General features: G+C 39.7%; 2 protein-coding genes across 2 annotated transcripts in view; one reads left to right on the top strand and one right to left on the bottom strand.

Annotated features, from left to right (window-relative positions):
- Nucleotides 1–6: 6 nt before the first annotated feature.
- On the top strand, nucleotides 7–1153 carry NANOS1 (nanos C2HC-type zinc finger 1; the record flags this gene model as incomplete). Its single annotated transcript, XM_006101216.3, has 1 exon — nucleotides 7–1153. A coding segment is annotated over one exon (303 nt), but the record flags the coding sequence as incomplete, so codon positions are not given.
- A 4971-nt stretch (nucleotides 1154–6124) lies between these two features.
- Nucleotides 6125–20584, bottom strand: part of EIF3A (eukaryotic translation initiation factor 3 subunit A) — a 32511-nt gene continuing 18051 nt past the window's right edge. Inside the window, 7 exon segments of the mRNA XM_014466565.2 lie at nucleotides 6125–7349; nucleotides 8403–8584; nucleotides 9687–9888; nucleotides 12751–13622; nucleotides 14399–14487; nucleotides 18710–18894; nucleotides 20119–20272. Coding sequence (XP_014322051.1) covers nucleotides 7120–7349; nucleotides 8403–8584; nucleotides 9687–9888; nucleotides 12751–13622; nucleotides 14399–14487; nucleotides 18710–18894; nucleotides 20119–20272 — 1914 coding nt within the window. The 3' untranslated portion in view covers nucleotides 6125–7119.

The following is a 20584-nucleotide window of genomic DNA, read 5'->3' as shown; positions in this document are numbered from 1 at the left end:
GCCGAACCCCGGCTGCACGCGGCCTCCGGGGCGGCCGCCGCCCGGCTGCTCAAGCCCGAGCTGCAGGTGTGCGTGTTTTGCCGGAACAACAAGGAGGCGGTGGCGCTCTACACCACCCACATCCTGAAGGGACCCGACGGGCGAGTGCTGTGCCCGGTGCTGCGCCGCTACACGTGTCCCCTGTGCGGTGCCAGCGGCGACAACGCGCACACCATCAAGTACTGCCCGCTCTCCAAAGTGCCGCCGCCCGCCGCCCGGCCGGCCCCGCGCTGCCCCAGGGACGGCCTGCCCGGCAAGAAGCTGCGCTGAGCCCGGCCCGCCCCCGCCGGGGTCGCGGCCCGCCCACTCTCCTTTTTGGGTCTGCGCACCGTCTCTTCCTGTTGGGGGAGGGCGTGGAGCTCAGTCCTCGGTTCTCCTTGGGATGTCGTCTTGGTGTTTTGGTTGTTTTTTTTTCAAAGCAAGCCGGCCATTCGGAGTTCTGTGGTTGAGACAAGACGCTAAAATCTTGATTTATCTCTAGTTTCTAGTCTGTGCACATCCGGACGGTGAAGGCTGTGTGTATCCCACTAACGGAAACGTGGCAACTTAGAGGCGCTATTTATTTACTCTATACTTCGACCTATTTTAGATGCGCATCGGTATGAAATTGTCTCAGTCTAATCTTGGGTGTTTAATTGTATTAATGGAGGCACTTTACTAGGTCTAGAATATTTTTTTAAAAGCCTCTTTATTGAACTTAAAACTGGCGATTTTATGGAATGTCGGCAAAATGACTTTTATTGTTTGAAACAGTATTTAGTTGTCCTTACTCAGTTACTCTAATTCCAGGTGAAGCGAGCCCCTGGTAGAGTCCGTTTGGAGAAGGGAAGGTTTAGTAAACTTTCCGGTATTACTTTGTGTGGGCATTCCCTCCGTGTGGCTTGTTTCTGTCCTAGCGGGAGGTGTAAAAACGCACCGTCTGTAGCAGGTAGAGCACAGCTCCTTATTCTCTTATGTACCAGGTCTTTTATTACTTCAGTAGCAACTAACATTTCCCACCTTTAAAAAAATGTGCCGCTATAAATCATGTTGTGTATACACTTGGAAATGGTGCTGTTAAAAGAAATTGACTTGTGTATTTATACAGTAACAGTATATGAATTCATTACTCTTACCTATAACTTTGCTACTTGGCTTTTTGTCTATGCACCTCCCCCTTTCCAGTTCTTTAACAACACGGTGATACTAAGATCGAGAGGGAGCAGAATGGACCCTGAATCACTCCGTGTCAGGGTCCCTAACTAGTGGAAAGCTCATTCCACCTGTTGCCTTTCAAACTAAACGGAAGATGAAGTCCTCTGCACTCCGGAAGGTTAATGTAATCATCTGTGTTCAAGAAGGTTCCACTCTGGGCTGTCTGGCTTTAGGCAGTCCTCAAACCAGAATAAACATTACGTACAGAGTAGGGGGTTGGAGACAAGGAGCAAGACCTCCCTATGTTCCCATTCTCACTGGAAGACCCCAGTCTGTTTCTGGAACCCCACCAGTTACCCATACATGAGATTAACCCTGATCCTTAATCAAAGGTTCTTAACCACTACTTTACCTCCCACCCTCATTTTTAAATCCACCAAGTTCAATGCCATAGCATGACATGTAGCTATCAAGACAGGAGGCAAAAATGGAAATAAAGATGAAATGCACCTGAAACACAAAATGCATGAACTCTCCGTTTAGCTAGGTTATTAGAGGCTAGACCAGCCGTGGGCAAACTACAGCCCGCGGGCCGGATCCGGCCCATTTGAAATGAATAAAACTAAAAAAAAAAAAAAAAAAAGACCGTACCCTTTTATGTAATGATGTTTACTTTGAATTTATATTAGTTCACACAAACACTCCATCCATGCTTTTGTTCCGGCCCTCCGGTCCAGTTTAAGAACCCATTGTGGCCCTCGAGTCAAAAAGTTTGCCCACCCCTGGGCTAGACTTTCATACTAAACAGCTACCTTCCTCCACAGCAAATTGGCTTGAACACTACTTTGAAGGTGTGATGGAGGCTGGAGTAGATAACCTTGGAAAGCTTTGAGCCTTTTTGTTCAGGGAAGGTGCATCAAGGGAGAGGGATGGGGGACATAATGTTTCTTGGCCAGGAAAAAATCCACTCCTGATAGTCTAGCCCAGTGGTTCCCAATCTTATTTGGCCTACCGCCCCCTTTCCAGAAAAAATATTACTCAGAGCCCCCTGGAAATTAATTTTTTTAAATTTTAATAGCAATTAAACAGAAAGATATATGTATTAATGTTTCTACCTTTTTCATAAAATATAGTAAAGAAAGGTGTAAATTAGAAACATTGAAGTTTGAAATTATGAAACTATTTATTGAACTCAGAATAGAAAGGTAATACAAAAAAAGTTAAATGCACCTGTGGCCATCACCGCCCCCCTGGATCGCTGCAGCGCCCACCAGGGGGCGGTAGCGCCCACTTTGGGAATCACTGGTCTAGCCCCAGGCCCTAGAACTTCAGATTTGACTGGGCCCAAAATCAAGCAGCTTAAAGCCATGTATTTACTCTCATTTTGCTAGAAAATACATCAGCTTAAATTAGTTGTGCTTTGGGGGTAGTTTTCAGGTTAATATGAATTTATGTTACCACTCCCACTGCTGTTCTACTTTTCAAGTCACTATAAACAGATCAGTACATTCTTCAGACCAGGAGTAGGCAGGCAGCTACTTTGTATTTTAAAAGACCCAAATTATAGACACAGTTTCCAGGGCTCAGGCATGTAGCTTTAATATATCTTCAATATACAAATCCCTTGGTGGGATGTGCCTAACTGGGAACACATTGAACAAGGAGTTCCAGTCCATGTCAGAAGAGTATTGGGGAAGGTATCCAGAAGATCCTCACAATTATTGGCAACCATTACATTAACCAACTTGAAACACCCCCATATCACTCACTCCCTCTCAAATCTGCATTACTCTCCCAGCTAACGTTAAAAGTGTTATATGAAGAGACTGTTAATACCATTAATACTCTAGAGACCCCTTATGAAAAGCATTTTAAACACACTATTTAAAATCAACCTTCCAATTCTTCAAAGTTTAAAAAATAACATGAAAAAACTTTTATTTTCATAAGAACATACTATATACTTGGCTAAAAGCAAAACACTGTATGGAATCCTCAGGAGCCTTACCAACCGTGGAGGCATGGATGGCCTTAGCCTCCTTCCTGTCTCTAGAGATGTTTCCAGTGCCTTTTAATGTCTTTGAATTTTAATTTTCCTGTGAAGTCCTTTTTGGAAGCTGCAGAATTACTAACTCTGATTACAGCTTTTGGCAAAGATTTATTATAAGCCAAAATTACATGTTTTACTTTAAGGGAAAGAAAAGGCAAGTTTTTAGTCCTAATTTTCTGTTTTTGGCCACATGAGAAACATACCTCCCAAAGTGTCCAATATGTGTCAGCCTTGTAAAATTATAAATCCACGATCAAAATGGTAAAAAAAAAAAAACACAGGTAATCCTTGACAAAAACATCCCACACATACAGATGCCAACTTCCTCCTCGTAGCCACTATGGACAACTAATGGGATTGTAGTGTTTTTTTTTAGCCACTGTCTCTACCCACCCTCATCCACCTGTATTGAAAGTAACGGTATTCTTGTTTAACCCCTAGAGTGCCGGGGAGTGCGATCGCGCTCCTCCTGTCTTTCTCTTTCGCCAAAAGTGCCGGGAGCGCTATCTCGATCCTCCTGCAGTGTCACTATTAGATGCTAGTAGTTCACTCTTTATTGACAGATGGCACCTAAGTGGAGAAAACAAATGTAGTAAAGGTTTCCTTAAGTTTTTGAATATGTAACTTCATTTACTTGCGATTCATAATTTTTTTCCTAAACTGCTGTAAAATCAGCAAAAATGCCTTGGCAATTTTAACATAGTTCCTAGGATATTGGTTGGCACTCAAAGGGTTAAAAATACAGTAGCCACTGGGAACATGGATGACTTCTACTCATTAGTAAGTTGGTCAGCTTTGACACGGGTGATAAAACACATGGGGGATGGGGTGGGGTGTAGAGGGTGTAAGGCCCTGAGAATGGAAACTTAAGGGCAGGCTCACAAGCTGACAGCAGACTTCTCTCACCCAGTGCCCCAGATGCTGACTGCCAAGGCAAAACTTGGAGAACAACAGTAGGTCTGGAAAAGGGTCCGACAGAAAGGGTGGGCTTGCAGAGGAGCCTGGAAGCCTAATCAGCAGACATGCAGCTGTAACTCATCTAAACAAACCCGCCTAAGTGAATTGTCCAGTGGGGCCTTGATGTCAATACAGTTCGGCTCTACTAACTTTAGACTCAGAACAGGTCACAGCCCCAACTTCTTTTACTTATTATAAAACAAAAGGTCCTCTCCCCACAAAAGACCTTTTAAAGACTTCTACTTGTTTAGAAAGGAAGCTAAATGTTTAAAAAGTAGTTTCCATCATTGGTAACATTATAAAAAAGGCTGCATCTGATACTATTTAAGTAAAAGAGCATCAATACTCCCTCTTCTGGCCTTATAGCTGTACCAACAGGAATTCTCACTAGTCATTATGAGAAAAAATTTAACACCTTGCTGACTGCCCACGAGTGTACTTGTTTCCGGTCCGAACATTGCTCCTGTCTTTTTCTCAACTCGTCAGTCAGTATTTCCAGAGACATGATGAGCAATACATCTCATTCTTTCCATCCATATTTTATTATGGCAAAGGTTTTTTAAAAAGTGCCAAACGTCTGAGTAAATTATGTGCAGACACTTTGATTGGCTGAGTGACTTTGGTAGTCGGCTGGAAGATAAGTACTTTGTCAGGAGATAGTAATGCGTCTGACATTAGACCATCACGAAGGCAAAAGAGAAATGATAGTATCCGACAGTGAAAGTGATTCTGAAGAATGGGCAGAAAGACATTTTACCAGCCTTGGAGGATCATACAAATATTTCAGGCATAACTGTTCAATTTGAAGACCCACAAAGTATAAATGAAGTAACCAATTTTTTGATACGGATTTTCTCGATCTCATTACTTCTCAGACCAATTTATACCATCACCAAATGGAAAAATACCACACAACCTCTGCTAAAACTTCACCATGCACGGATGTTACTTATATGGATATAAAGAAGTTTTTTGGTTTAAATATATTGATGAGACTAAGGAAAAGGCCAGAATGGAAAGATCACTGGTTAACTGATCCTATACTTGAATCACCCATTATTTCCAAAAAATATGACTGGAAAGAGGTTCGAGCAAATACTTACATTCCTTCATCTGACTGATAATTCACAAACAACACATAACACAGACCATCTTTACAAAGTCAGACCTCTTTTGGATCACTTTATCTTGAAATTTAAATCTTTATATATACCAACACAATAGTTATCACTTGAAGCAATGACTCCATCAGATTCAAGATGTATAATCCAGCAAAAATAATAAAATGTGGAATTTTAGTTAGGATGCTTTGTGAAAGTTTTTGCAACTTTGAGATATATATGGGTTAAGGCAGAAAGTTACAACAGACTATGTTATCCGTCTTTCGGCCTTTTCCTGGTTCTTGGCATCATATTTACCAAGATAATTACTACAACAGTGTGTCTACAGCTGAACTATTATTGAAGAACAAAACACTGGTTTGTGGAACAATAATGAACTATAGGTTGCCAAAACTACTAAAAGAAAAGTAGCCAGCCGCACAGATGAGTTCTCGCTTGAAATACTGATCAGCATTTTGTTAAGTGCCTACAGCCACTATAAAGTTGCAACTAACATTCTCTGAATTGTGATTTTTCTAATTTCAGAGGAAGACCCAAGATAGTACAGCACACCCACACGTGCACACCAGCACACACACACGCAATGCATAAGCTCACAGAGACAACACATTACAGGGAAACTAAGGGGTCCAAATTCATGAAGGACGTCTTAGGGCAACCATCCTAGCCACATTTGCTTTCTAGTATACTTAGGTTACTTTCTTCACTACTACGCAATGAGACAACTAATGGCACGGGTAAAACTCAAGATCAACAACTGAATATGCAAACATCACCATTATAAACAAAGCAGTTTAAGTATAACCACAAATCAACACAAAAACAAATTCTCTAAGTATTTTATTTATCATTAAAGAAAAAACACAGCAGCAAGTTCTGTGTTGGCTTCAATAAGACCAAATCGTTATCTTTAACACAGCTACCACACTCCAGAATTGAAGTCAACACAGTCGTTACTACAAATTACTTGTTGAAGGATCTATCCTAAAGAGAAAAGAAATTAAGAAAAAGAATTTAAACAATTCCTCCAAACCACTCATTTATAAATATTGTCATATTTAAAATGCTTGAAAGGCATGAATTCTCCATGAATGGAAAAGCAGTTTGCTATTGGCAACAGAAAAAGTATCAATAAGTTTACCAAATGCTTTAAAATTTAAAAGCTGTAACTGTTTTGGATTTACACTTCAGCAGTATTCTCGTCATTTCAATGACGACTGCAAATTGCTTTATACTCACCTTCTTTCAAGTAAAATCTGCAGAAAATCCCACTGTATCAGATGTGTGTAATGTTTACTGCACTTATAGTGAACCTAAAAACTTCTTATATTTAGTTGATACCTCAAAACACCTAGAGGTACGTCTCAACTGCTAATGGTGTGAAAACTGTTTCAACTCCCTGCTTTAGAGCCTTGAAATACATTTTCTATAACAGAACCTTACCTCATTCCAAATTAATATCAGATATTTCAAAATCAAAAGAAAAAAGATCAGTCTATACCAAGATACAGGTGTTACTCAATACCTGAAGGGTTCACATCTTAAATTTATTTTTTAGTTTTTCTTTTTTGTAAACAAGTGATTGATGAAATAATGCCAACACCTTAAATTCCAGAAAATGGCATGGTTTTCCAACCTTCTGTGGATACAGTGCATGATCAATCTATTATATAGGATTAATACAAGTTCATGCTTTTTTTGTGTTATGGTGAGACAACATTAAAGAATCCAATTTAGACTGGTTGAGCACAAGTATAATAATCCTTGAATGTGATCAAACCTATGTAAGACGTGAGTTTGAATCCATTATTTTGAGACTTAACGTCGTACTGTAGTCCATCCATCTTCATCAGTCTCATTTTTAGTACGACGAAGAGATTCCTTATCTTTCTCAGCTCTCCATGAGGCCTTCTCTTTTTCACCTTCTCTTTCCCGGTCTCGGTCTCTTTCTCGATCTCTTGAAAGAGCTGGAGGAGGAACACGACGAGGAACATCCCGCTCTTCTGCCCGGTCATCTTTCCTGTCATCAGCACGTCTCCAGGAACTTACTAAAAAGTTTCATTAAAGAAAAGAGAGTAAGTTTGTACTATATTCTATCGGCTGAGACTAAACAGAACGTCAGCAAAAGGAATGCCTCAAATTACTCAGAAATTCTGTATTGAAGGTAACAATACAGAATTGCCATTAAAAAACAATAAAAGCTAAATACATTTTAATCATTTTGATACATTTTCTGACGAAACCTTTAAAAGAATATAGACTTAGAGATATAACTCAAATTTGCAAAGAAGAAATCATTGACCTGGGAAGTGTCCTAATTGTTTTAACTATAAAAACAAAAACTAAGACAAAGTGACAAAAATTAAAAGGATATTTGGGGCTCTTGTTTTAACAACTAATTAGCCATAAGAATATTTTTTCATTATTGCTATAATAGAAGAAATACCCTTATAATCCAGTTGTACTAACATAATATTAAAAGCTTGTGAGACAATTACTTATGTGCAATGGTCATTTTAAATATTAAAAGTATTTTTCTACTAAAGTTTCAATTGCTATAATTTCAGAGAATGTTTTATTTACACTTTGTATTAATCTACTATCTTACTTTTCAAGAACTGATAAACTGTTTCCTCATTTAAACTTTTTATCTATATTTAGCTTACTATCCAATTTAGTCTACTACTATACTTTGAATTTAGAGATAAGCTAACTTCACAGAGCAACCATTGACTTAAGTTTATGAGAACCATGAATTCTAAATCGAATAAATATCCACTATCTTGCCCTAACTGGTTCGGCTCAGTGGACAGAGCGTTGGCCTGCGGACTGAAAGGTCCCAGGTTCGATTCCAGTCAAGGGCATGTACCTTGATTGCAGGCACATCCCCAGTAGGAGGTGTGCAGTAGGTAGCTGATCGATGTTTCTAACTCTCTATCCCTCTCCCTTCCTCTCTGTAAAAAAAAAAAAAATCAATAAAATATTTTTGAAAATCCACTATCTTATTTTTGGTGTCCATATAAATTTCTAAGATATTAAAAATCCAAAATTCCCCAGTAATGGTTCTCTAATGGTTCAGCAGCTGTGTAGACCATCTGTACCTTCTTCACGCTCTGATCTGATAGGAGGTCCTCTGCGGTCTCTGTCATCTCGTCTTTCTCTTAGATCTCGGCGATCATCCCTCACACGTGGGCGGTCATCTCTATCCCTATCGTCACGGCGACCTGAATCTCTCCAGCTTGAAGCTTCCTCAGCTGGCCCTCTTCTCCAGTCACCTTCATCCCTGCAGCCATTCAAAATGACATGTTAAGTTCTGGTGTTAGACTATATGGGGAGTTATAGTGAATATATTACATAGTCCTCAGAGAGTTTATTAATATAAAAGGGATAAAGTTTAAACTCATCACTTAATCTCTATCTGATGCCTCAGGAGTGGCAGTCAAATAAGAAAATCTAGATGTGTGCTGTCCAACACAGAAGCCACTATCTATCTGTGGCTCCTTAAGTTTATATTAACTAAAATAAAATCAAGACACTTCCTCAGGAGCACTAACAATATGCCAAATGGTCAACAGCCACAAATGGACTCTGGCTACCATAACGGACATTACAGGTATAGGACATTTTCATCCCTGTAGAAAATTCTATTAAATAGTGATGGCCTAGATTTATCCGTATAAAACCACTATGGCCAAAAGAAGCAAGCAAGAATTACCACTAATGCCCTAACCGGTTTGGCTCAGTGGGTAGAGCGTCGGCCTTCAGACTCAAGGGTCCCGGGTTCGATTCCGGTCAAGGGCATGTACCTTGGTTGCGGGCACATCCCCAGTGGGGAGTGTGTAGGAGGCAGCTGATCGATGTTTCTCTCTCATCGATGTTTTTAACTCTCTATCCCTATCCCTTCCTCTCTGTGAGGAGTCAATAAAATATATTTTAAAAAAAGAAAAAAAGAAAAAAGAATTACCACTAATAAAAGTAAAGGGGCTTTCTGAAACCTATACAATTTTATTAACCAATGTCACCCCAATAGGCCATTTTTTTTAAAAGTAAAGGGGCTTTTAATAACTTAAGGGCAATAAAATTGACCTAAACCAGAGGGAAAAAGCAATGGACTGGTAAAGATACCTGGACTTGTTCCACTACCAGAGAGTTAAATAACATGTAGACAGCCACACAGCTTGTGCTTCTATTTTCATTCTTTGTTAAGAAGGAACATTGAATTAAATGACAGCTAAAAAAATTTCCTTTAAGTCCATGATTCTGATAAATATTGGCAGAGGGAGGAATGAGGAACACCATCTCTCAAAAATGGTTAGGAATATTCAGGAACATGTAAGATAATCCTAACTCTAACTCCATGGATAGTTTTAATTCAAATATCAAACCTCGGTCTTCTGAAGCGATCCTCTCGATCCCCATCTCTCTCTCTGTCTCTTTCTCTCTCTGGATCCTTGTCATTCTCTTCACGATCTTGACTATCTCTCTCTCTTTCTTTTTCTCTGTCCCATTCACGTTCTTCTGGTGGTTTTGATTCTCGAGGTGGACCCCAACTTTCTTCTCTGGCTTTTTCCTTCTCTCTCCATCCACCTATTTTTTAAAGAAGCAAAAATATTTTCCACTAAAGAAACACAGATTGGCAACTATGAATAGAGATCTTAATGTTGACATTAATCCAGCACCATTCTAAATACTAATTTAAGACACTCCAACCTCCTTAAAAAAAAACCAAAGCCACTTACATCATTTCATAAGATCCCCAGCTCCTATTTGTGACTACCTATCCTGTTTCTCTAACACACAGGAACACATGACATAAGAAACTTTTATAGTCCTGGTTGAGTATCGTGTATGCAGTTATTTTTGGGTATAATGTTTTGATGATAAATAACTCACTTAAGCAGAAAACTTAAAGGGTGGAGGGTGGGAGCTAGATCTCTAAAGACAGGGCCCCAGTTATGTATTCATTTAGACTGTGCCACATTTTCAAAACAAAAGCACTCTTTCCTGTCATATTCCTGCTCTCCACCATTTACCATCCATGCAATCATGAAGGATAAATCCTTGGACCCTGCCCAGCACCTCACACTATCCAGGGAATGTCCAAATCTAGAAACATTTTATTTAGTTAGTTAGTCCTCAGCCAAGGATATTTTTCCATTAATTCTTAGAATGGAAGGGAAAGGACAGAGAGAAAAAGATTGATGTGAGAGAGACACATCGATTGGTTGCCTCCCGCAAATGCCCAGACCAGGGCCGGTGATCGAGCCTGCTACCAAGGTATGTGCCCTTGACTGGAATTGAACCCAGAACCCTTCAGTCTGAGGGCCGATGCTCTATCCACTGAACCAAACCTGCTAGGGCCATTTTATTTATTTATATATGCACAAAAAAGAAGCCAAAGGCAACAGAGATTTCAATGAAAATGTATTACAGTTTTAAGACTAATAATTATTATTGCTGTTAGCATTTATATTACCACGTGCCACAGCACTATTCCAAACTCTGAGCTAAGTAGAGTTCATATTTGCTAATTTGCCTGTATGCTAAAATTTATACCTCCAAAATTAATACTCAAGAACTTTTATAGTCACTTGCAGACATGTGCAAAGTTGCAAAATATTTGAGTCACCTGACAAGTACATTTTCAGCAGAAGTTGGATAAGGCAACACTTGCCTTCTTGCTGCATCTCTCATACTTCAACTAAGTATCCTACTGGAGGTCTAGTTTTGCATTTTTTGAGCTTTTGGTCGGTGATTTCACTGTTTAAAATGGCCTCCAAGGATGGGGCCGAAATGTTCTCGTGTTCCCAAGCAAAGAAGGCAATGGATGGGAGAAAATAATTGTGTTAGATAAGCTCATTCAGGAAAATATTACAATGCTTTAGTTATGAGTTCAATGTTAGTGAATCAATACTATATATTAAATAAGGTATCTTTAAATAGAAACATAAAAAACAAGTTGTGTATTGACTGGTTGACAAAACTTGTGACTAAAAGGCTCATAGGAACCTACCTTGTCTTTTCCCTGGGAGCAAATGGTTCAGAATTCAGAGACTTTATATAACACAACTATCACCACTTAAGGAGAATTGACTATACTGTTATCCCCATTTTACATGAGGCACAAAGTTCAGTGGCTCACCCAAAGTCACGCAGCTAGACAGTAGAAAGAAGTGAGACTAGAAGAGACAGAAAGTGTACAACAGAAACCACGAAGGGTAAAGGCAAGGAAGCTGCTCATTTAAACTTGCATTTAGAACAGATTGCACTGGTTATTGCACAAAAACTCGAATTGGGGGTGGGAGAGCCAGCAGAGACCAGTAACAGCAAGAGTTCAAAGAAAGAATGATGGTGCTCCAGACCCAAGTACATGCAGGGGAAATAGAAGTGGGTGGGCTTAAGGAACATTGATAAGATAGAACTGAAATAAAAGCTTTAACTTAAAGGATGAAAGAGCAAAGAACTTCCAGATTTGCAGCTTATACAATTAGCTTGAAAGTGGAACACCAAAGAGAAGCGGGTGCTTGTATGTATGCATGTGGGTAGAGTGTTTGTGTATGAAGTGTCAGTTACACTTCCAGGTAGAGATGTGCTGTGTACAGTATACAGATGGAAACACCAGGTCTGAAGGTGTCATCTGGAGACGGTAAAAGTCACAGACTTGTACACAATTACTCAAAACAGTAAAGTATGAAAAGATGATCAGGCCTAAAACTGGCAAATAAGGAAATGAGCTCTTGCTGTGAGAATAATCACATGTTTGCCAAGAGTACAAACGTTTATTACAGGAAGGTTGGTCCAGAACAGAACCTGAAGAGCAAGGACACTGAAGGTACGGACACATGAAGAAGAGCCCTTAAAGAAGCAGTCAAAAAGGCAAAAAGAAACAAAGAGAAAAAAGGTGGTCATTTGTGTGGGACATTGAAGGTAAGCAATCTTTGACATAAGTCACTGCAGAGATATTCAAGAAAAGATAAAAGATCAGTTTACTTAAAAACTAATAGGAATATAGACCAATCTCTCATATATCAATTAAAATTTGTGTGTGTTTTTGTTTTTTTTTTCAGTTGAAAAATAACTTTTAATTAAAAAAAAAAAGTAGTCATTTGAGATACTCCTTGTTTGGAACAACCTGCTATCATCTATAGAACAGTGGAGACTAGATTGTGTAAAACTTTCACTTTCTACTTGTAAATACATCAAATAGTCTATAAAGCAGGGGTCCTCAAACTTTTTAAACAGGGGGCCAGTTCACTGTCCCTCAGACCGTTGGAGGGCCGGACTATAGTTTAAAAAAAAACTATGAACAAATTCCTATGCACGCTGCACATATCTTATTTTGAAGTAAAAAAACAAATGTTTTAGGCAGGCCGCATGTGGCCTGCGGGCCGTAGTTTAAAGACCCCTGCTAAAGAATCCAATCTGAATTTCTGAATCCCAGAATTTTACCTGGCTTGACAAATGGTCTCCAGAGACCAGGTCTTGAGTCCTCGCCCCTTCTGCTGGGAATCCGATCATCATCAGCCCGTCTTGAGATCCGGTCATCATCCATGTTTCTCCAAGGACCCCTGTCATCATCTGTACCACGCCTGGGAATTCTATCATCATCGGCGTTCCTCCAAGGTCCTCGATCTTCATCCAGCCCGCGCCTGGGCCCCCGGTCATCATCCAGGCCTCTCCTTGGACCTCGGTCATCATCCAGGCCTCTCCTTGGACCTCGGTCATCATCCAGGCCTCTCCTTGGACCTCGGTCATCATCCAGGCCTCTCCTTGGACCTCGGTCATCATCAGCATTACGCCAGGATGACCGCTCATCATCAGCACCTCCTCGCCGCGGCCCCCGATCTTCATCCATACCACGTCTTGGTCCTCTGTCCTCATCAGCTGCCCGCCAATTTCCTCTGTCCTCATCCAGTCCTCGTCTAGGTGGTCTATCATCATCCATATGCCGCCAGCTTCCCCTGTCGTCATCACCAATTCGTCTGGGGGGCCTGTCATCATCACCGAGTCGTCTGGGAGGCCTGTCATCATCACCGAGTCGTCTGGGAGGCCTGTCGTCATCGCCAATTCGTCTGGGGGGCCTGTCATCATCTGCATTGCGCCAGGAAGGCCGGTCATCATCTGCCCCACGGCGAGGGAACCTATCTTCATCAGGAGCACGTCGGGGGGCTCTGTCATCATCCATGCCCCGCCTGGGAATCCGATCATCTTCTAGTCTAAGAGAAGACTCTCTCTCTTCATCTTCCCCCAACCGCCTTGGGCGATCTTCATCTCTTCTAATAGGCCTCTCCTCATCTCGCCCTTCTCCACGTCTCCACTCCCTACAGAGCAACAAGCCAAACATCTTTAAGAATAATTTTTTTAATATATTTTATTGATTTTTTACAAAGAGGAAGGGAGAGGGGTAGAGAGTTAGAAACATCAATGAGAGAGAAACACCGATCAGCTGCCTCCTGCACACTCCCCACTGGGGATGTGCGCCCAACCAAGGTACATGCCCTTGACCAGAATCGAACCTGGGACCTTTGAGTCCGCAGGCCGACGCTCTATCCACTGAGCCAAACCGGTTAGGGCAAGAATAATTTTCTTAAAAAGCACATGGTGCTTTTGGGAATTACTTCACTTTTAAAAATCACTTCAGTATAAATCCATTAAACCTACTCCTACAATATGTTCTAATTAAAAAAAAAAAACAAAACCACAAAATCCAAACTATTACATCAACAAACAATAAACCAGTAAGCAGACAATTGCCTTAAAAGGGCATCTGCACTTTTCCAGGAGTGCCTTGGCAATTTCATTATAAAGGATGTTTGATCTACTTAAGAAATTTAAAGGAAAAGAAAAACGTCAGGAATGTTCATTCTTACTCTAACTGCAGTACTATTGCAGAACTCATTCCTCAAGATGGTCAGAAGTCAGCAATTACAGTAGTGTTGAACTAAACTATGAAAAACATTTCAGTACGAGACATGCACACAATTCCTCACAACTCTCCTCTCCCCACTCATACAAAATCAACCAAATTAGAAAACCACCAATCAGATATTAACAGAACCTATGATTGATTGGTACCATTTTCCTTAACTCTACTTACTTCTCTGGTGGGCCTCTTCTCCACTCAGAATCTACTTCAGGTGCTTTTCTCCACGTGCCTTCTGAATCTCTATCTCCCCATCGAGAGTCCTACATTGACCAAAGTTAGTAAGATGCATTACACTGGCAACAATTACTACCAATTACTGTTATTATTATGCAAACATTTTGTACTTATATTAAACAACCTTAAGTCATTAAATATAAATAAGCTTTAAAATTATTTCTCTTTTAATCTGAAATCAGACCAACAGTACAGTGAAACGTATTCTCATCTATTGTGGATGGCTTTATAAATTGATAAAACACCACTTGCAAGCAATCTGGCAGCATCCTCCTAGAATCACTAAAATGTCTATAGATTTTCTTTGACCTAGAAATTCCCTTATAAGATTATGTGAAAAAAGCTGAGTGTCCCAAAATGTACATCACAGTGCCTACTAAACAGAGGTGGAGCAAATGACCGGGTTCGATTCCGGTCAGGGGCATGTACCTGGGTTGCGGGCACATCCCCAGTGGGAGATGTGCAGGAGGCGGCTGATCGATGTTTCTCTCTCATCGATGTTTCTAACTCTCTGTCTCTCTCCCTTCCTCTCTGTAAAAAATCAATAAAATATATTAAAAAAAAAAAAAAAAAAAAAAAAAAAAGCTGAGTGTCCCAAAATGTACATCACAGTGCCTACTAAACAGAGGTGGAGCAAATGAAATGTATAATAGGGGATGGTTAGATTAACATTTCCCTCTTCAAAATATTATGCTGTCAATAAAAATTATGGAGAGGGTGTGAGAGATACTCAATACCCTTAAGGTGAAAATGTAAATGTAGTACAACCTCTGTAAGAAGTAATGCATGTAATTTTAATCACAAACACTTCTGACACAGCTTGACCGCTCCTACAAACATAACATAAGGCCAAAGTCAGAAAAGAACACTAAAAACAAGCTCTAGGCGTGGGATGGAAGTACTGAAATAAAAATCTGAGAAGCTGAGAATAACTATAATCCCTTGTAGATGAATATGAGGATCTTAATTTAAAATTCAAAGTGTCTTGGCAACAAAAGCCTTCAACAACTGACAATAAGAAGCAGTGAAGGACAAGAATGGCCAGATGATAAGTCATCTGCCATCAGAGTTACTGAATCTGGGCTATCTCTTAAAATGGGAGTTGTTCTAAAAGACTTTCCCAAGTGAACATTGTGGGAGAAAATATTAACTCAATTTCAGTTATAGTAACTCATAACTCCAATGGAGGGAATGTCCACCCCAGAAGACCAAGTTTCTCTTACTATTCATACTCACCCTGCAAATTAAATTCAAAGAATTCAACTTATGAGGTTTTAGTACAAATATTAGGACTTCAAAGGAGATTTTGGGGGTGGCTATGAGAGCCATTAAACAAATGAAAAGAATTCTGAAAAATTAACATGCCCGCCAAAACTTTTTAAGTCACTTGGTAGATCAACAGCAGAATAGGCCCCATTGATAAACATAGAAACTAAACAGAAATCACAGAAAACCAGTTACAAAATGACAGAGTTGAAAAAATGAAACATTAAAAGAAATAAAGAATAGAACTTTGAAAGGCCAGAATAGAGACAAGGAGAAAAAAAATTCCCTAAGTTAAGGAAATTCAATCTTCTCTAAGCTGAGTAAATTAAATCCTCTGACTGAAAGGGCACATGTGCCAAAAAGGATGACTCATGGAGACCACACACGTAGGCACCTAACCATAGTCTTAAACTCCCTTTTCCCCAAGATAAAGTATAAAAGCTTCCAAGGAATAAAAGAGTGTCTACCAAGAATATTATCAAGACCCCCACCCCAATGTGTACTAAATCCTCCTCTAGGGTAGGAGGATTTAGAACTGGCTGAACCACTGAACCATTGTTCAACTGTGAGATAAAAACAAAACCTCTTTTGAGACATACACAAAGACATTCTGAAAAAATTAAGATGATAAAATACAAAACAAAGTTATCTGCAAAGGGGAAAAGGTGATACAGTGTAAACATACTTGACACTAAATCATGTTTGCCAATATGGCTGTAAAACTTAAATGAGTCCTTCAAATAGAGAACATGTTTTCATGCTCTGGGGGTAAAAACATGCAGCTGGTTGCAACACAACATAAATAAAGGTATGCTCAGAATTTTGTTTTGTTCTGAAGAGGCAGAAAACAAAGTTCTTAAGTTTGACCTAAAGAAAAGAAGGAATAGCAGGAACATGGAAGCAAATAAAAAGCTCCAAACTATATATTAGGAATAAAACAAGTACATAATAATTACCATGTTAAATATGAATAGATAAAACTAACCACTCTCCACCCAACCATGTTGCTCAGTGGTTGAGAGCCCACCCATGCTCCAGGTCTCTGGTTCGAATCCTCATCAGGGCACATGCCTGGGTTGCAGGCTCAATTCCCAACAGAGTGCTTGCAGGAAGCAGCCGATCGATGTTGATGTTTCTCTCTCTTTGATGTTTCTACCTCTCTCTCCCTCTCCCTTCCTTTATAAAAAGCAATAAAAACATTAAAAAAAAAAGACTAAAAACTCAAAACTCTCTAATTAAAAGAAGGTGAAGGTAGGGGACAAAGGGGTATAAAACAGAAACAAAAGGTTAAAATGAGCAAAAGAATGAACACAGATTTGCAAAAACTAAAAGAAAAAACTTGGAAACCCACAATCATAGATAAGTTACCTCAAGTTCTTCAGAAGATGAAGTTCCCATAAGTCAACAGGATGGCGCAAATTAGATAACACAACAGCTCTAGTTTCATACATACACATAGAAATTTGTGCCCAAGAGAAAATACTCATAAAACCAGACCATGTTTAAAAAAAAAAAACAAACCACAAACAGACCATGTTTTATAACACAAGGGAAAATGTACTAAATTAAAAAAAATTGGAAACCATATAAGCCACAATCACCAATAACAAAAAAGTAAAAAATAGGAATTAGTGACAAGAGTAACAAAAGTGAAAATCTATCATCCACATACACATTAAACTAAAATTGAAGCCTACACGGGTAACTTAGTAATGACTCCTCTAATAAAGATAAGGGCTTCGTGAAGATATGGCACAGATAAAGGAGTAAAGAAAAGAAAAGCAAAGAGCATGCAGGTAGATGTCACAGACACATGATAAAGCACAAAACTAGCTCAGTCTGGCTGAAGTATAGATGACTAAGAAAAGCTAATGAAAAAGCAGTAAACATGAAAGGCCTTAACTACTAAGACACGTTTTAACCTTTGGTTCCAAGTAATGAGTACCAATCAAAGAAAGGTTTGAAACCCAAGAGCAGGTGTAATGATCAAATACGCAGTATGAAAAATCAAGCAGTTCACAATGTAGAGGAAGGTCTGATGCTGGGGGAAGATTATGACCAGGAAGAATAGTAAGACCAGTAAGAAAACTGAAGTAAGGCAGGAATATAGGAACAGAAAGGATAGGGATTCAAAACTCTGGTGATTAAAGTGGGTAACGTACTACCAGTCAGGAGAGGGAATTAAAGACTCAAGATAGTGGGAGAGGAAACAGCTGCATATTAAATATAACAGAGCAGCACTGGGACTGACTGGCAATCTCATTAAAAAGCAGGTTCTGGCCCTGACTGTTCTGGCTCAGTGGATAGAGCGTCGGCCTGCGGACTCAAGGGTCCCAGGTTCGATTCCAGTCAAGGGCATGTACCTTGGTTGCGGGCACATCCCCAGTGGGGAGTGTGCAGGGGGCAGCTGATCGATGTTTCTCTCTCATCGATGTTTCTAACTCCCTATCCCTCTCCCTTCCTCTCTGTAAAAAATCAATAAAATATATTTAAAAAAAAAAAAAAAAAAGCAGGTTCTGATTCAGAAGGTTTGGTGCTGGGCCTGAGACTCTGCATTTCTAACAAGCTCCCAGGGGATGCTGAATATTGATGGTCCACCAACTTCGAGTGCCAAGGAGTTAAGAGAACTCACATCATTCTTTTAATTCACAGCAACTCCTTCTTAGAAACACAGAACAGTCCCTCTTTCCATAGCACGAATGAGTGCTATACTTTGTCAACTACTTAGTCTTATGGAGATTCATTCTGCCTGACAAGTACAATAGACCAAAGTCTATAAAAAATCTCAGATTCACTAACAGAAGTTTAATTTTCTCCCTTTACGAACCTTCTGTGTTTGGGAAGACAAAGCAATACCAGACTTTCAGAGACGTGAATGGAACTAGTTCAAAACACCAAACCCAGACATTGACATATACACTGACATATATCTATCGTGAAGAGAACAAGTCATCCCAGGGAAAGCAATGTTTATATACTCACCTTTCTAGAAAGTGGGTCTTCACCAAGTCTTCTCTCTTCCTCTCTACGACGCTCCCTTTCTTCAATTTCCAACTCCCTTTGGCGTTTTTTCCTTTCTACTTCTTCTAACTTCTTGACCCGCTCCTGATATTCTCGAAGCTCTTCCTCACGTTTTGCCCGTTCTGCACGTTCTCTCTCTTCACGCTCTATATAATGTATTAGGTTAGACCAGTGGTCGGCAAACTCATTAGTCAACAGAGTCAAATATCAACAGTACAACGATTGAAATTTCTTTTGAGAGCCAAATTTTTTAAACTTAAACTATGTAGGTAGGTACATTGTTATTAACTTAATTAGGGTACTCCTAAGCTGGCCTTTGCTAAAAACGTCCTCAATCTGAATGAGGTACGTTCGCTGAGGTCGACCCCTTCCAACTCTCCCATCCACACTCGTCTTGTATACTTGTTTTGTCTATCTCCTTTCGTTCATCCTCTCTATATGTCCAAACCATCTCAACATACCTTTCTCAATCCTCAACACTACATCTTCTTTCACTCCACAATGTTCCCTGTACGTGCACGCCCGCACGTGGTATTTTGTGGAAGAGCCACACTCAAGGGGCCAAAGAGCCGCATGTGGCTCGCGAGCCGCGGTTTGCCGACCACTGGATTAGACAGTGTGTCTCCTACCTGCACCTTTCCTTTGGTGCTAGGTCTACTTTTTTGGTATTAAACATGCATAATATAGAAGTAAATCCTTTTTAAGAATTTAAAAATAGCCAAAACCGGTTTGGCTCAGTGGATAGAGCGTCGGCCTGCGGACTGAAAGGTCCCAGGTTCGATTCCGGTCAAGGGCATGTACCTGGGTTGCGGACACATCCCCAGTGGGAGATGTGCAGGAGGCAGCTGATCAATGTTTCTCTCTCATCGATGTTTCTAACTCTCTATCCCTCTCCCTTCCTCTCTGTAAGAAATCAATAAAATATATTTAAAAAAAAAATAGCTTACCATCAGCTAAAGGACAGAAGATATTTGAGAAAAAAGAATTATGCTACTTATTATTAATAGTTTTGTAATGACTTAAGAAGATAATAGGAATCCCTCGTCAAATCCTGAGCATCTCTGATAACCAGATAAAGGAGCATTTGACAGACTTCATCTGACAGATATTCCTAAATAAATGTGAATACTACACAGAATACAGTGATAAAAAATTTAATTTAAAAGAACACCAAAAATGTGAGATTCAGCTGATAAGACATATCTTCACATAAAACTAAAGTTAAGATCCCAGAAACTGAGAACTAGTTAGTTGCAGTTAATAAGTCAATGATCCCTACCTCTCAATTCATTTATTTTCTAAATAAGACTGCTATAAACTGACCTAATATCAACCTTGTGTAATCCCACCTCCAATCTTCGTCTAGTTACCTTTTAGCATTTGCTCTTCTGCCCTCCTCTGCTCTTCCTCTTCCTTTTCTCTATAGTAGGTTATTCTGCGTTCTTCTTTACGTTGCCTTTTACGTTCTTCCAAGCGATTATGCCTTTCTTCTGCTAATCGCTCTTCAAACTGTTTAAGTTTTTCCTGTAATTGGTTACCCCAAATTAAAAAATATATATATCAAGTTTTTTGGAAGAGCTACAAAACTAGCAGGAAGTTGTCAGTTTACAAAAGCATTCCAGGTTCCTTGGAACCATAAAAAGCAACCTTCAAGTATAAAAACCAGAATTTCCAAATGATTGAAGGTTTTCTCAACCAAATTTCTAAACACGTAAATTGTTGACAACATTAAGTGGGCCTGCCAACATACAAACTAAAATGAATGACTAAATTAGAACGTGAAGAGCAGGATACTTGATTTTTTCTTTCTGTAAATAGTAAACAAAAGCTTGTATC

The sequence above is a fragment of the Myotis lucifugus genome, unplaced genomic scaffold (genome assembly GCF_000147115.1).
Source record: "Myotis lucifugus unplaced genomic scaffold, Myoluc2.0 scaffold_345, whole genome shotgun sequence".
Classification (NCBI taxonomy): domain Eukaryota; kingdom Metazoa; phylum Chordata; class Mammalia; order Chiroptera; family Vespertilionidae; genus Myotis; species Myotis lucifugus.
The sequence above is the reverse complement of the archived record's forward strand: the minus strand, read 5'-3'. Positions and strand labels throughout refer to the sequence as shown.